The sequence below is a fragment of the Ictalurus punctatus genome, chromosome 2 (genome assembly GCF_001660625.3).
Source record: "Ictalurus punctatus breed USDA103 chromosome 2, Coco_2.0, whole genome shotgun sequence".
Classification (NCBI taxonomy): domain Eukaryota; kingdom Metazoa; phylum Chordata; class Actinopteri; order Siluriformes; family Ictaluridae; genus Ictalurus; species Ictalurus punctatus.
Window position 1 is genome coordinate 23,419,962 of NC_030417.2, and position 16,298 is coordinate 23,436,259.

The 16,298-nt window shown below is 38.4% G+C and overlaps 1 protein-coding gene across 2 annotated transcripts in view; it reads left to right on the forward strand.

Annotated features, from left to right (window-relative positions):
* Window positions 1–242: 242 nt before the first annotated feature.
* The window catches only part of prkcab (protein kinase C, alpha, b), a 165,450-nt gene continuing 149,394 nt past the window's right edge, over window positions 243–16,298 (forward strand). For both annotated transcript variants that reach the window (XM_017459435.3, XM_017459440.3), the window contains exons 1-2: window positions 243–542; window positions 3,163–3,194. In XM_017459435.3, coding sequence (XP_017314924.1) covers window positions 376–542; window positions 3,163–3,194 — 199 coding nt within the window. In that variant the 5' untranslated portion in view covers window positions 243–375. The remainder of the gene's footprint in view (window positions 543–3,162; window positions 3,195–16,298) is intronic.

Below are 16,298 nucleotides of genomic sequence, written 5' to 3' on the forward strand. Positions count from 1 at the left end.
GAACGAAATGACTCGTGATTCAAAGATCCGAGTCAGTAAAATTATCCGAACTTCCCATCACTAGAGTACAGGAGCAGGCTATCTGTTGGATGGAAACAGAGACGCTATTTGATTGACGCTAGTGGGGTTTGTTTTTGTTTTTTTGGCGCGTTGCGTCCACGAGGCGGCGCTGTGCGACCTTCCCGGAGCCGCGCCGCCGTCTGAACGCCACTGACGTCACTGAGAGACGCGAAAGAAGCAAAGAAGCGCGAGGAAAGAGACACAGAGTGAAGCGTTCCATACGATCACCATCACACACAGAGAGAGAGAGAGAGAGAGAGAGAGAGAGAGAGGGATTGAGCGGTACGGCGGGAGAGTGCGCTCCTCTGTCCCGCTATGGCTGATCTTATCCACATGCACGACTCTTCCGCTGCGCTCGTGAACCGGTTCGCCCGCAAAGGCGCGCTGCGGCAGAAGAACGTGCACGAAGTAAAGAACCACAAGTTCACCGCGCGCTTCTTCAAGCAGCCCACGTTCTGCAGCCACTGCACCGACTTCATCTGGTAAGACGCACCTGCCCTGTGCGGATCACGCTCTCTGCGCGAAACTTTCCCAGCACCATTGTGGAAACTTTCTCCATGAAACGCTTGCTCTCTTTTTTATTTATTTATTTATTTTTCTTAAAGAAATGCCCGTTTTTCAGTTTAGCGCGTGCCCGGACTCCTGGCTGTCACCATTGCGCACCGAGACGCGCCAGTCCTTTCAGCTTTCCGCTTCAGATAGGAGACGCAGGCGCGCTTAGTCGCCTACAGACTGATCGGACTGCTCTTCAATGTAAATGTGCTCCAATAAAATGATAGATAGAGAGAGAGTGTGTGTGAGAGAGAGAGTGGATTGCAAACACAACATGCATAAAAAAGTGTTGCCATATGTGCAGTGTCACAAGCCAGCAACAGCACTAACTAAACGCTACTTTTCCTGTTCCATGTCACTGTGGTGGTTGCAACAAGGCAATCTTTTGTGCCTTTAGTGTGTAGTTTTCACCTGGACACGTGGATATAGTGTACTTTTAAGAGACATGAACAGTTTTTTTTTATTTTTTAAATTTTTTTTTAGGTAACGCTTTAAAGCGACATTAATTCCATGTGTAGGTGAAAGATGGTACCACCACAGCAACATGGAAAGGTACAGTTTAATACATCTTGTGTAGGTTTACCTTTGGTTTGTGTTTTCACCTGCAAACCTGGATGCACTGTCTCTTTTTAAGATGCATAAATGTACAGTTGGTTTTTTAAGTAAAGATTTAAAGCTGTTCCGGTAAAAGATACATCGCCTAGTAAAAGTACATCTTTGGTATCTTTTAGTGTGTAGTTTTCACCTGGACATGTGGATAGGGTGTACCTTTAAGAGACTTAAACAGTTTTTGAACATAAAGCTTTACAGCTAGATTAATTCCATGCACCCAGTGTAGGTAAAATATACAGTACATGTCTGCTTGATGGTCCCACCACAGCAACATGGAAAGGTACAGTTTAATTCGGTTTTGTCCATCTTTTCTACCATTATTTTCACCTGGATACACTGCATCTTTAAGATACATAAACGTACAGTTTTAATTTTTTTTAACGTAACGATACATAGCCTAGTAAAATGTACAAGACATGTCTCCTTGATGGGACTACCACAGCGACAAGGAGACATGTGTCCACCAGTGCAACCCCCAACCCCCCCCCCCCCTCGCCTTGACAGTCTGATGATATTTAATACGTTCTCAGAAATAAACGTAACAGATTGTGCTTTTCTTTGTTGCTGAGGTGGTAGTATCATCAAAACTACACCTTTTGTATACCTTTAGTGTGTAGGTTCACTCTGAAATGTGGATACAGTTTTCCTTTAAGATACATAAATGGACTGTTTTTAAAGTAAAGATTTAAAGCTACATTACATGCACTCTGTTTAGGTATCAGATACAGAACATAGCCTGCTAAAGGTATAAAACATGCCTCCTTGATTGTACCCACTCAGCGATAAGGAAAGGTACAGTTTAATACTGCCCCCCACCCCCAACCCCCCTTAAATTCACACACTTAAAATCTGTATCCTGTGTTTATATATGTCTGTAAAGCTGCTTTGGGACAATGACCACTGTTAAAAGCGCTATACAAATAAAATTGAATTGAATTGAACTTCAGATATAAATGTAGCAAACGGTACTTTGTTGCTGAGGTGGTAAAACCAAGAGTACATCCTCGGTACCTTCAGAGTGTATTGTTCACCCGGAAATGTGGATATAGTGCAATGATTTAAGAACCATAAATGGACCGTTTTTTTTGGAGTTTTTTTTTTTTTTTTTTTTTTTAGAGCAAAGCTTTAAATGCACATTGCATTCAGTTGTTTAGATACATAGCCTGCTAAAGGTACACAACATATCTCCTTGATGGTACTACCCCAGTATCAAGACAAAGTACAGTTAGTACTGTTTTTCTAAGCATTTGATAATGTTTAATACATACACTCCGGTACTTTTCCACATTGCTGAGGCGGTACCATCAAGAGACATATTTTGTATCGTCAGTATGTATGTGGTGTACCTTTTAATTAGTGAAGTGAAACTTGACGGGTCCGTCAGTGGTCCTTAAGGTCCAATTATGCACCTTCAGTTATTATTAAAGGTATACTGTATTCATGTTTAAAGCTCCAAGATACGTAGTCAGGGTACAAATAATGCCGCAACCCAGTGACTGTTCGATACCGTTACTTGTGAGATAGTATATTCAGTATAGTCTAATACATCTGTAGTCTACAATTTCCTTGATTAGCATTCAGATTAGTTTAATATTCCTAATTATTTTCACCTCACAAAGATGGGAACTCCATCTTGTTATTTTCTCTAGTAGTGACAGCTGTTTGTAAGAAATTCAGTTTCAGAACAATTTTCAGCAAGTGTTCTTTGCTACATTCGTGCATGTTTATACGTGATAATAGGATCAAAATGGCATTTGGGCACAAATAGAATGATTTATGTACATGTCCATGGGAAGTCTAGAGCTAATTATTCCTGTGTGTGTATTCTACTACTGTTCTGATTTGATGTTATACAGTTATTTATGTGCGTGTCCCCTCTCTCTCTCTCTCTCTCTCTCTCTCTCTCTCTCTCTCTCTCTCCCTCTCTCAACTCAACAGGGGATTTGGCAAGCAGGGATTCCAGTGCCAAGGTAATGTGTGCATTGTACTGCATGTATGTGTGTGTTGTGTGCTCGTGTTAAAAAGCAGCACATCCACTGTACTGTACTGTACTGTTCTGTACTGTACCATAAACATGTTTGTGATGAGCCTGTGGAAAAGACAGCGGTTGTAAAATGAGCCGACGTTGCTTTTATCGCCTTCCTCTAATAATAGTAATATGGAGCCGTCGATGCAGATGAAGGGGTTATAATACCTTCATTTGTTTAAACATCATGTCATATTAAGGAAATTTACTCCGCTGTAATGTGGAAACTGTTGCGCTTGCCAGGCCCGGGCTGCATCTGCAAAAGTGCCTGAGTAAAAAGTACAAACATCTCACGGCTAGACTGATGGCAACTGACAAAAACGTTAGAGACGTTAGATAAAACATGGAAAGCCGACCCTTTCTCAGTCGTTTGCATAAATGCCATCGTTCCTTCTTGCTCACTGAGTGTAATTGCTGGAAATTGAAATTTGTGTGACTCTCATTTGTGCTTTTGTGTCAGCTTGAAAGAGGCATTAATGTATAAAATGCCTGTTTTTATAGTCTTCTGTCACCATCTATTGAACAGTGATCTTGATTTTGTGAATTGTTCCCAGCTATGAGGTGGTGTGATACACCGTTATCACCCTGAAGTGAAATATTGTCCAATAACAGCATTTCCCAAAGTGTTTTATTTCTCTTATACCACTGCAATTTGCCCAATATCAATTTGTTTATTAAATAAACAATGATGTGACACTCCTTAAAAAAGAAAGTATAGTTATGTTGAATGTTGTGGAACACTCTTAAAACAAGTTTGTTCCTGTTATCGCTTACTTTATAACAGTTATAACCGTTCATGCCCTCAGCAGTCTCTCTGTTTTTTTTTTTTATTGCCTTTCTCTGGAAGTATCTTGAACAAGACAAAAAAAATGCAATTTGTCATGTTACCAAGAAACCACAAAATCCTCTGTCTTTAAGATTTTCTTGTGTCAGAGAGTTACAGCTTTAACTTTAACTGTTACAACGGGCTGACACCGGAGACTCCTTCCAAAATTCGAAGCAAACATCTCCTCAGAGAAAACCCTCACAATTCCAATGATTACATATCTTTTAATCAAATGAAATCAAAAATTTAAGTTTTGTGGCTTTTAGTCTGAATATGTTCGGCTTAAGGTTGTCTATGAGCTAGTGTGCTAAAAAAAACAACGACAAAATTCCCATTTAGAAGACACAGACATTCAAAATTTACAGTCTCTCTCTACCACCGATATGGATCTGCAGTTTTGATGACATTGTTCTGCACTTCAGCTTCTCATCAAATTTTCTGTCCAATCAAATTCTCTCTAGAAGCTGAAGTGTCCCGCCCCCGCAACATCATGTGAATCCATGGTACTAACTGTCATGTATGGCTTACAGGGTTCGTACAAGGTGCTTGAAGTGTTTGAATTTGGCTTTTAGAAATGTATTTTTTTTTAGAAATGATTTTTTTTTATCTAGTGGTGCTTAAAAAGTCAATAAATAAATAAGAAATCTCTAAATGACTTTAAAGTGTTTATTTTCGATAGACCATGAATACAATCCTTTCACTCAAAATATGACTCCCCCCTGCAGCCCCTCATTTTTCGCAGCGTGTTAAAAGGTCCGTTTAACGCCCAATGCCCGTTAATGTATTCACACTCACACGTAAAACACGTGGCGTCAAAGCATAAAATTGTTTTAACGTTGAGGGGTTCGTTTTTTTGATGCGCCACGTTAAAAACTGGCCGACCAATGAGATTCGTGCGTTTGTTCATGTGCTCGGCGCTGCTGAAGTTACATAAAACTATGACTTGGTGGCGCTCAAGTATAAAACTGTATAACCGATGAAGAAGAATCGAAAAAGAAGCAAGTTGAATGTTGAGCTCCTGGTTTCTTTGGTGTCTGAACGCCGAGAGCTTTGTGATAAACGCCATAGCGACTACAAGAATAAAGAGAGAAAGCGCAGTGTAGAGAGCAACAAAGAGAGCGAAAGAGAGAAAGATGACATTTACTTTTTTGTTCATGGCTTGATACCTGCACTAATGACATTGTCCCCACCCCAGCTGTTTTTGGTCAAACTCCATATGCAACAGTTAGTGTACAATGCAGAGTTTGGTCAGTCCTCATTTGCTCAGTTTCCTCACCAATCGCCTGTGTCCTACCATCAGGTCATCCCGCACACCTCTACAAACTATGAGCACCACAACATTAGGTCTTGGCCACAAAGAAATACTTTGTTTAGGAATCTATTTCTAAAGTATTACTCAGTAATGTTTATTTGCTCTACCGTTCACTTGCACTACTGACATCGAGACTTATTTGCACCACCATTTCTGACTACCATTCCCTGATGTCATGTTTATTATTGTGTTATTGTTGCAAAACATTGTTCATTCATAAAAAAAAATCATGTTTTTTTCAGGTATATTATTACAAAACAATGCCATTCAACATGCAAACTTGAAACCTTTTTACTAGCATCCACCATTTTACTGATAAATGACATACCTGAAATAAAATACTCACTGCTAATACATCCTTCTGCCTACACACATGAAGACGGAATCCTTTGAAATGCAAGCATGTATTCGAAATGATCCATTTAATTCTTTCTACACTAAATAGCATTGTTTGTTCTTTGTCTCTTCCCTGGAAATATGCAAATGACAATCTGCTGATTGAAAGTCCATTATATTTATTTTGCACCTGGCATGCATATATTTTTATATACATATATATATATATATATAGAAGTATTCTTCACATCTTATTCAAATAGCTTATTCAAATAGTTGTATTATCATATTGACCACAAAAAAAGATTATTCATATTCAACACTTCATCAGTTTGCAGGAATATTAACATTTTTGGGCACAACAATAGTTGCCTTATACCCAAATCCTCCCAAAAACACTGCTTCTTAGTGATAACCGGATGTCAGAAACAGAAATTTGTGCAGCGCCACCTTGTGTACCCGGGTATTTCTACTTTTCAAAAAGCGGCATCTACTGTCAGGGGGTGAATCTGCGCTTTCATTCAGCACATCGCCCGCTTTTAACGCCTGGGTGTGAACACAAACAAAAGCTGTGAAAAACGTCCCGGAGACGCACTGTCTCAAAAACGTTTGGCAATCACATAGGGAAGATCCAGGAAGAAGAAATATGCTTGGATACTGAGCTAGCAACAGATGGCAAAGGCATCAATGCTTGGTTAATTCCCAATCAGATTATCTCCTCTCACCTAGTTAATTTTCCATAAGAGATGAAGCCATGTGTGCCTGTGTGCGTGTGTGTGTGTGTGTGTGTGTGTGTGTGTTTGTGCCTGTGTGTGTGTTTGCATATCATCTACTTATGATTGTAATATTTAACCTGCCAGCTCCAGTATAAAACAGGAGACGGTTAGCCTCTATATCAGAAACTTTGCTCTTAGTACCGCTCATTAAACCAGCATTGTTTTTGTCGACGTCTCTAGAAGCAGCGTGCAGCTCAGTGAGATCTACTGAGTTTTTTTTAACTGTAATTTATGTATAAGGAGACTCATTAATGTGAACCTGGAATGATATAATCATATAATTAGCGATGAGTTCCTGCAATTTTAGATGCAGATTACATCAGTATACCTTAATGACTTGAAAGAATGCGATCATAAATGAAGACAAACCAGACTAGTCATAAGTGTATGACAAAAGAAATTCTCTGTAGCTGAGGAAGTGTTAGTGTGTGTCAATGGTTGCAATGGATGAGCTGCATTACTGGAAAATTGAAAGCATGTGATGCCTAGGAGGCGCCCTTTCACTGGTTAGTCATCATTTATGGAGTTGTGGACATCTCTGAATGTAAATCAGTCATGCCTTTGCAGGTGATTGGATTTTATGAACATACGCACATGAGTATGAAGTTACTGGAACTTTTGTAACTCTAGCAGGAAATTCTTAGTTCTGTAGTTTAGGTTATTTAGATAATTTTCTCTCAGCTTTACTAAAAGATTGATACATGAGACACAATTAACACTAATGATCTTATTGTTAACATTTGAACAAAACATGTATTCTCAGTATTTAAAATAAAGATGGAAAACATGTTACTCTCATATCTCAAGTTCACGTGAGAATTTATCAAGATATTTTCGTCTTAGGTTTAATAATGTACTGTTGAGTATACATGCAAAACTTAAAGCTTATTTAGTTCTAGGGAGAACACTAAAACAGTGTATGTATTAGAGAGGTTTCCAAGTAAAACCATATTTGGAAGCTAAAATCCATATTTATTAAAAATTTATTGTTATAATTAAAAAATTATATATATATTTTTTTTTTACATTTATGGCATTTGGCAGAATCCTATATCAAGAGCAACTTACATTTGACTTCATTTATACATCCGAGCAGTTGAGGGTTAAGGGCGTTAATCAAGGGCCCAAAAGTGGCAGCTTGGCAGTGGTGGGGATTGAACTCACAACCTTCCAATCAGTAGCCCAGTGTCTTTACCACTGAGCTTCCAATGGTTGCAGGGATGTGTAAGTCCAATACTGAGTCAATATCAGGGCCAAAATTGGCCTGAAACATTGGATAGGTATCATATCAGATTTCATGTATTTCATCTAATCGCATCCACTGATGTATTTTATGTTATGAATGCATGTTATGTTGACTGAGACAACATGTGAGCATCAGAACCTGCTGCCATCATGCCTTCTTCACATAATTTTGCAACAGAAGCTTGCAGACAATCGGCTTGACTACTAAGAAGATGTGAGTATTGATGGAGATGGAGCTTACAGATGGTATTACTGATGGGTGGTAGGCTGTGAGAGAAGGAAAGTGTGGGAGAGTTGACAGGAGGACAAGGCATGTTCTTGGACTCGGTAGAGAACTGAGATGAGGAAGCTGTATGAATGGACTTCTTGAAGACTTTCGGATGAGTCTGATAATGGTCTTTGGTGTGAGTAAACACTGCAAACGCATTACAACAGTCTCAGAATCATGTACAGATTAATTAGTAGACCAGGCACCTGGGACAAGCAAATTTCATGTCTGGGCTATTAGTTTTTATTTGTAGTTGCCTGGCAGAGAAGTTGGTTTAACAACCAGAAGGAAAATACTCGACTTTTGACTTAAGCCAGGTTCACACTGTATGATTTTGTCCAAGATTTGGTCGTCTGAGACAAATTTTGAAAATCCTAAAAGATTCCTATAATCCTAGGCCAAAATCTGTAGTCTCTTGACTTGTTCCCTGACAGCCGATTAATAAGCCGTCGCGATCAAATTTTTCCTCCGATTAAGTTCTAGCAGTGTCAGAAGATTTGAGGCATAGTCCTGTAGTGTGGCTTCTCCTACTCTGTACAAGTCTTCTTGCGTGTGTCTGTTGTTTGTGTCTTGACTTTCTCACAGACTACAACTGAGATCCTACAGTGGGGCAGCTGTGTCTCAGGTGGTAGAGCGGGTTATCCACTAATCATAGGGATGGTGGTTCGATTCCCGGCCCACATGACTCCACATATCGAAGTGTCCTTGGGCAAGACACTGAAGTTGCTACCGATGGCATGTTAGCGCCTTGCATGGCAGCTCTGCTACCATTGGTGTGTGAGTGTGTGTGAGAATGGGTGAATGAGACACAGTGTAAAGTGCTTTGGATAAAAGCGCTATGTAAGTGCAGACCATTTACAGTGTGACATGGTTTACAGCTGGGATCATGTTCATACAGTCTGACAAGCAACAGTCGCAAAGCAATATTAAAAAATGCACAGTGTGCACCCAGCTTTAGACAAACAAAAGTTTTTATCTGTTGTGTATAAGATGTTTAAACATAATGCATGATGTTTTCTGAATCAAGAACACACGGTTATGTGGAAAAACTGACAAAACTTATTGAAATAAAGTCGACAAGAGTTGAATAATATCTGTTACGGGTGATCTGAGGACAGAACACTATGTCACATAGCTGAAATCTACGGAAAAACTTTCAGATTTTTGTCAAAAGAACAAACATGATGTGTTACTTTAGCCTTTTTTTTTTTGTTATAATAGGATAATAGTCATATATGTGTTTGTTTGTCTTAGTCTATATTAATGCACTTAACTAGATAGCTTGCCATGCATTGTTACATTATACTAGCTAACACTTTTTAGCCATGTTAGTTAAATTTACAGGAAACCAAAACTTAGGACTGGACAGCAAATTGGAGTTTTTTTTTTATTTGCTTGACTGGCTTTTTAATGAATTTATGATTTGTCCCCTGCTGAGATTGTTAGCACTGGCATCAAATCAGACATGACTGATGGTTGAACATCAAATAATGGAACCCGCCTCTCTTAATGGATGTCTAAGAAGTTCATAAAATGCCGACATTTGCAGAGAGGCATCTCGCAAATATCAAGAGCATTTTTTTCATTATATGCGACTGGAATGTGATGAATAGGAAACATTTTTACCACATGCATGCATGTAAACATATAAACTACAAGCCGTTATGTGAGCAAAAACAGGTCAAACAAAGTGGAAATGGAAAGATTGAATGGCTCAAAGCAATTTGGTCCTTTAGTACGCATAAGCATTATTGAGGCTCCTGTGTGTAACAGTTAGAGTGAAGACCCATCTGATAGTCTCTTTCTCCAAGAAAGGGTAATGAGGCAGGCCCTCAGTGATTCATCACCATCATTTACACTTTAGTCTGACTTGGAACTCATTAAGGGTCCTGCCATTAGAGGCAGGTGAAGCAGGGGTGTAAAATGCACAGGTCTGAGTGCACTCAGTGGGGCCTAGAGCAGTGTAAATGAAGTGGAGAGCTTTTAAGCTTTGGAGGCAGTGACCTTGACTGTTATGAAACTGGTACTGTGTGTGTTTGCTCTGCTCACCTTCTACAACCACCTCCACATTTCTAGGTCAAAGAGAGTGTAGGCTTGTTTGTGTAAGTGTCCTATGACCAGGCATGTTGCTTCTTTAGTGCTTCTTTGGAGTGTGAGTTTGTTGTGTTTGTGTGTATGTGTGTGTGTAAGTGTTGAACTGTACCAGATGTCGTAAATGACCTTTTCCAGAAATAAATGTGGTTTGGTCAAAACTTAAATGTACATTCAGGGGGAAATTGGGTGCTACAGTAGCAAAGGACATTGAAGTGCTAGACAAAGTTATAACAGTCAGCATATATTAGTAATTAACACAGCGCAAAGATACCTCAGTAATCAGGTGCAAAAATGCAGTGTCATGTAATAAGGTGCAAAAATGTAAGGTGCAGAAGGGCAAAATCAAAATAACAATAACAGAAGAGGTGCAAAACTACAATGAGGTGCGGAATAGCAACAGCATACATTCACAGCAACCAAGTGGTGGTGATTCACGTGTGCACTGTACATGTGTACATAAATAAATTGTGTCCAATGGTTTATTCATTCTGAGAAGCTAGGGGTGTGTCCTTCTGGGAGGAGATGTGAAGCATGTCAGATGAGAAAAATGATCCCCAATAGTGTGTCCTTGAACACATTGTTGGTATTAGCCTAGGGCTAAATGTACTCCATGGAAAAAGTGCCATGGAGAGGATGTTCTCCAGGTTTGTTACCATTCTCTTCTCTGTAATTGTTACCAGTGAGATTCATTTTAGGCCTGAGATGGAGTTGGTCTTTCTGATTAGCTTATTGAGATGTATTGAGGTGTTTTGGTGCTCCCCCAGCAGACCACACCATCAACTGAGAGAACAGCCCTAGTAGTCTGCTGCACACGTTGAAGGACCTGAGCTTTCTTATGAAAAAGAGCCTGCTCTGACCTTTCTTGTGTAGTGCTTTGGTGTTGTCTGTCCAGTTCAATCTGCAGTTCATTGTGACCCATGTGACCCACAAGTCATGCACCCTTGAGGAGCCCTTTTTCCTTAGAGTTTACTGTATATACTCATTATAATGCTTAAGCCTTAGAGGAGTGTATTTGGAATTTAGAGTTCATTACATTGCTGGTTTATTGTAGTTTGTTGTTGATGTAAGTTTAATATTGGATGTTTTGCCTGTTTAAGTAAAAAGAATACATATTGCACCTTTTGTAAAGTAATAAAAAATATGAACATGAATGAATCCAATACAAAACCAATTATAATGTCTTTATCTACTTGGGTGAATCAAAGAACACACATCTTCCCTAATTGGTATTTGGTTGACCTGAAATTATCAGCATGGCTAGTGAGATGATGACTCTTTTGTGATTTTCTTTTATGTTAATAAATAATTAGTACATTAACATTATGGCTTATATTGGTGTTAGGGAATGTTAGGAGAGTGATATATGATAATTATGATATGCATACCTCCTGGCACCCAAGGAGATGGTCTGGGGGAAAGTACACTATTATTCAATGTACCTGAAAATCTGATGAAATAAATATGAGAGTAGAGTGTTTTTCCATCTCTTGAAGAGGTTTTTTTTTTTTTTTTTTTTTTAAATGTGAAATCAAAACTGGCTTCTACATAATGACCAGTAGTTCCATAAACCTGAGCAAGGCATAGCGGTATGGACAATTTTTTAAAGCAGGCACCGTTCTCTTTCCAAATTTGGTAGTGTTTAATGCCTCAGTCTCTGTTCTCAGATTGTCCAGCACTAACACGGCCATCATTAATTCTGGTGCCCTGACTGCTCTCTGTCAGTGGAGGAAAATATGCTTTTGTCTGCTTTACAGTAGGCAGAACATGAAGTAGAGCCTTCTGCACCTAGATTTTTCTGTTCATGGACTCAGACCAAAACTGGTCACTTCTTGTGGAGAACCAAAAAGCATTATTGGTTTTGCTTTGCTAATGAGAGAGAGAGAGAGAGAGAGAGAAAAATATTATGGTTAGTTTTTGTATGAATTGGGACGAAATATCTTGTAATATAACATGCAGAATAATACAGGGCCTGCTTACAATAATCTAAAATAGGTGCAAATTGCGAACTAGAGAGGTGGACAAGGAAAATCCCAGGGTTAATGGTAGATATGGGAAAAGGGGGGAGGCTGTAGGGTGTCTCTAATTCTGTGCAAGGAGCGTTGACAGGGCCGGAATAAACAGATCATCCACAAATAGGGTCGGCTGGCGAGGAAAGGAAAGCAGAAGTGGATGTTTTGTCTGGAAGTCAGCAGTGGCAGAGTACAGCACAGTGATCCAGCTGCCTCACATCAGTACTGGCTTCATTCTTTCCATATATTCAACCTTTGGAAAATGTTCTTCACTTCAGTAGTAGTCTTGTGTCATGTACAATTATCACTTTCCTCATTGTACTATAGTCCATTTGAGACCGAATTTCTGTTAAAGATAATATGAATGATTGATTAAAAATGTTAAGAAAAACATTGCTTAATTATAATCTATTGGCATTATTTAATGGTGGTAAGCGTGGGCTCAAAATTGTTCCAGATTTGGTTAATGGACACCTTTTGGTGCATTATTCATTCAATTAACTTGAAATGCTTATTTAAAAAATCAAGTGCATCTGTGGCTCAGTTTTAAACAGGACAGAAGATTTTCGTTGCTTGCATCATTACAGCTCAGAGGAACAGTTTGGTCAGCACACTTCAAGTACGTTTAGTGGAAACTTTCTGTGATCATGCGGAATGAATCACATTTTATGTGGCATTTGGGGAATTGCTAATTGCGTGACTAAAATTATGATAGTGATTCATTTATGGTTTATAATCCAGTCCTAATCATAGATGAGCAAAAATCCTTAGCAGCTTCGTTTTTTTGCTGAAGGATAGATGATATCACTTTTAGAGTCAAACATCAAAACTCATACTGTAGACTTACATCCTGCTAATCCATTCAAAGTGGAGACTGGGGACACTTGGGTTTGTGAAGTATAGCCAGTGAATCCACAATTCAAAATGTTTTTTTTTTATAGTGCTTGAAATCACAAGCCTTCATTAGAAAAACTATTATTAAGAGCTGCAACAACTAATCGATCAATCATTGTCAAGGAATCTCATTATCAATTAGTCGGTCTGCACATGGCATGGGGCACATTTACTCACTGCGTAACGTTTTTTGCTAACACACACATCTGAAACATGGCAGAAAGTACAGACCAAAGTTGTGTCCCAAATGACGTGCTATACACTATGCGATATCTATTGAAGGATGAAGAATGACCAAAATGACAATATTGCAACACTCCCTTGACAATATAACATATATTTTTTTAGCTTGACCTATTTATAATGTCATGAGACAGCACCATTTATCAGGTCAAACTTTGAAAGACTTGTTTTATAAGATGGACCCAGGAAATCATTTACAATTTTTATCACAAGCAAATTTAGATAATCTTTTATGGAGTCATGTTGTACAGAAATGTCTGACTTTTTAAGTGGAATTTATATTTTTATTTTATTTGCTTATTTTTTAAAATGATTTATGGCTCATTATTACTGAATTTTGTTTTATTATCAGACATTAATAAAACAAAATTCAGTAATAATAAAAGTAATAACTTACCCTAACCCATACATAATTTTCAAGTAATAGATAATTAATTGACACACATTTATTCAGGCACAATACAGAACCACTCGTTAAGGAGAATTCCCTACTCTCTTAGTGCGTGGCTCACATTTAGTGTCGGCTCAGCTCACTAGGAACCTTGACCGAGGTGGTACTAACAAAAGTACCAGATACTATCCAAAGTGGAAAACCCCCCACAAGAGTCGAGTCGAGTCGAGCCATACCGTGCAGTGGAAAAGCGCCAATAGAACACTACATAGGTTCTAGAAGGCCGTTATTTTACATCCTTAATAGGGTCCATGTTCAGTGAACAGGAAAGGCATTTGGAATACGGCCCGACTGTGTATTTGTACAGGGTTTCGATAATACAACATTATTCCCACATGAAATCGAGTGGGAGACGGCACCTATGTTGAGGTGGAACTAAACTGCAGTGGAAAAGCAAGCTTGGAAAAGTGAAGCTAGCCGAGTCGAGCTTTGGTGAGCCGTACCGTGCAGTGGAAAAGTGGTTTAAGGCGGTGGGTATTTTATATTAAATGCCACAAAGAAGATTATAAATCTGCTACTATGCAAAGCGGAGCTTGTGTAGCAGGGAAGCATGACAGTGATGCACGAGCACAAACTTATGTTTATCTCCAAAATACTTCACGGTGTGCAAGGGGTTGGGGAAATTGGTTGGATTAGCTTAAAAGATATACTTTAATTCAAGTTTATTGTCATTATACATGCTGTATTTGTGTGCTTGCAGTATAAATTCTGTCGTTTATTACAAGAGGAGCGATCTGTTTGCGACGAGGCCACGTTGCTCCTCACTCGCAGTGTAGACACGGTGATAAACAGTGTAGCGAAAATAAGATTAACCTATTTGACTGATCACTTAAATAACTCACAAAATAAATAAAAACAAATTAAGTCTATTGACAGTTGTCATTAAAAACGTGGTACATGATTGAAAATTGTGGAAGTAAAAAGCACTTTGGCTCCAATAAATAAGTAGGATATTATTGTACATGTTTATATCATAAGCCTAAACATGGAATAGTTGGATTATGTTCATAAAATAAATCTTTACTGATGAAGACCATGGAATTCTTTATACAGTGGACTGCAAAAGGTTTGAGAACCCCTGAATTAGACGTTATGACTCTTAACAGTAGTGTTATGTTGCTGGAAAGAGCATCTGTTTGGTCTGTCTTTAAGGTTGTTTAGACTTTATTGAAGATGGTCTGTTTAACTGGCAGTCACATGCTCTCTCTCTTTCTCTCTCATGAGTGCCATGTTAATGATTCTCACTTGCCCCCATCCTTTGCACCAAGGCCTCTGCCAAAAAGCCTCACTTCATCACCGTGCCAGCCTGCTTTGATCTGACATGCTGAATGCTTATTAGATTTCTGTATCATAGCAAGACACACACTGTTTCCATGAATGGATATCTGGACTCTAAGGGAAGAAGCATTCTTTGGATAGTTCATGGGTTTTAGCTTTAATAGGTTCTACAGCCCTGAAAGGTACATGCACATCATGATGCATCTGATGTGTAAAATCTTAAAGGGTTTACCCAGAAGGGCAAACCAACAAATACTTTTCCTAAGAATCGAAATCATTCTTTTGATTTTGTATCTTTATGTTTTGTACAAAGCTTTAAAGACCTTAAATTATGAATACAGTCAACATAAAACAAAATCGAAAAGCTTTTTCTGGCTTGCTCTATGTTTTCTACTGTAGCACTATCTTCTTGCGTTCCACTAAGGCATGCTATACATCCAAATTTATGTAGTATATTTCTGCATAACTGTTTTGTTTTTGTGGTGTAGAATAATTTTTGTTACGTGAGAGAGTTTGTGCTGTGAGGGTGGTGGTGGGCATGGGCAAATGCCATTGATCTCTTAAACACTGGCTTAATGTTTAATAATAATAAATAAATAAATAAATAAATAAGCTGTATAGTGATTTATTTAATTATTTTGATTTTGTTCATAGAGGTAACTGAAGTTCTGTTAACATATACATATTTAAATTTCACATGTTTCATATTAAAGGTGGAAATACAAAATAGACGAGAACTGCCATTTTATTTATATTCAAATTATTTGCTTTGATCTGACATGCTGTATCCGTCACTTCTTCCACTGCTTAGGCTTCATGAGCCATTCAGTCCGGTTAATGTTATTGCAAACGCAGCACAAATGATGCCGAAACCTTTTATGGGAGTGGAATGGTATGAATAATAGGAGAGCTGTACAACATAATGATAACTACAACCTAATATCATGGTATAAAACAGTATTAGTTTCCCAGGTATGGACTTTATTAGCAATATACAAAGTCGGATAAAAGTTTTAGGGGTTTAAAGAATTGCTTTATCTCATATGTATTTAAGTTGTGTATTAGTTCTTTAAAAATAGGCCATTTAAAAAACCCTCTTTTTACTAAACTTACCTAACTTATTTTTAACAGATATTTATTATCTACTCCAGCAACAATTTCTTTATAAATGGTACACCATCATCCCAAAATGCCATTTATTCCTTGCTTTTAATGTGCCCTGCTTTTAAACTACAGATATGCGTAGTAAGTGTGATAGTGTGGCAGCATCATACACACACTGTGTTATATTTAGATACCCATCCATTAAGGGAAAT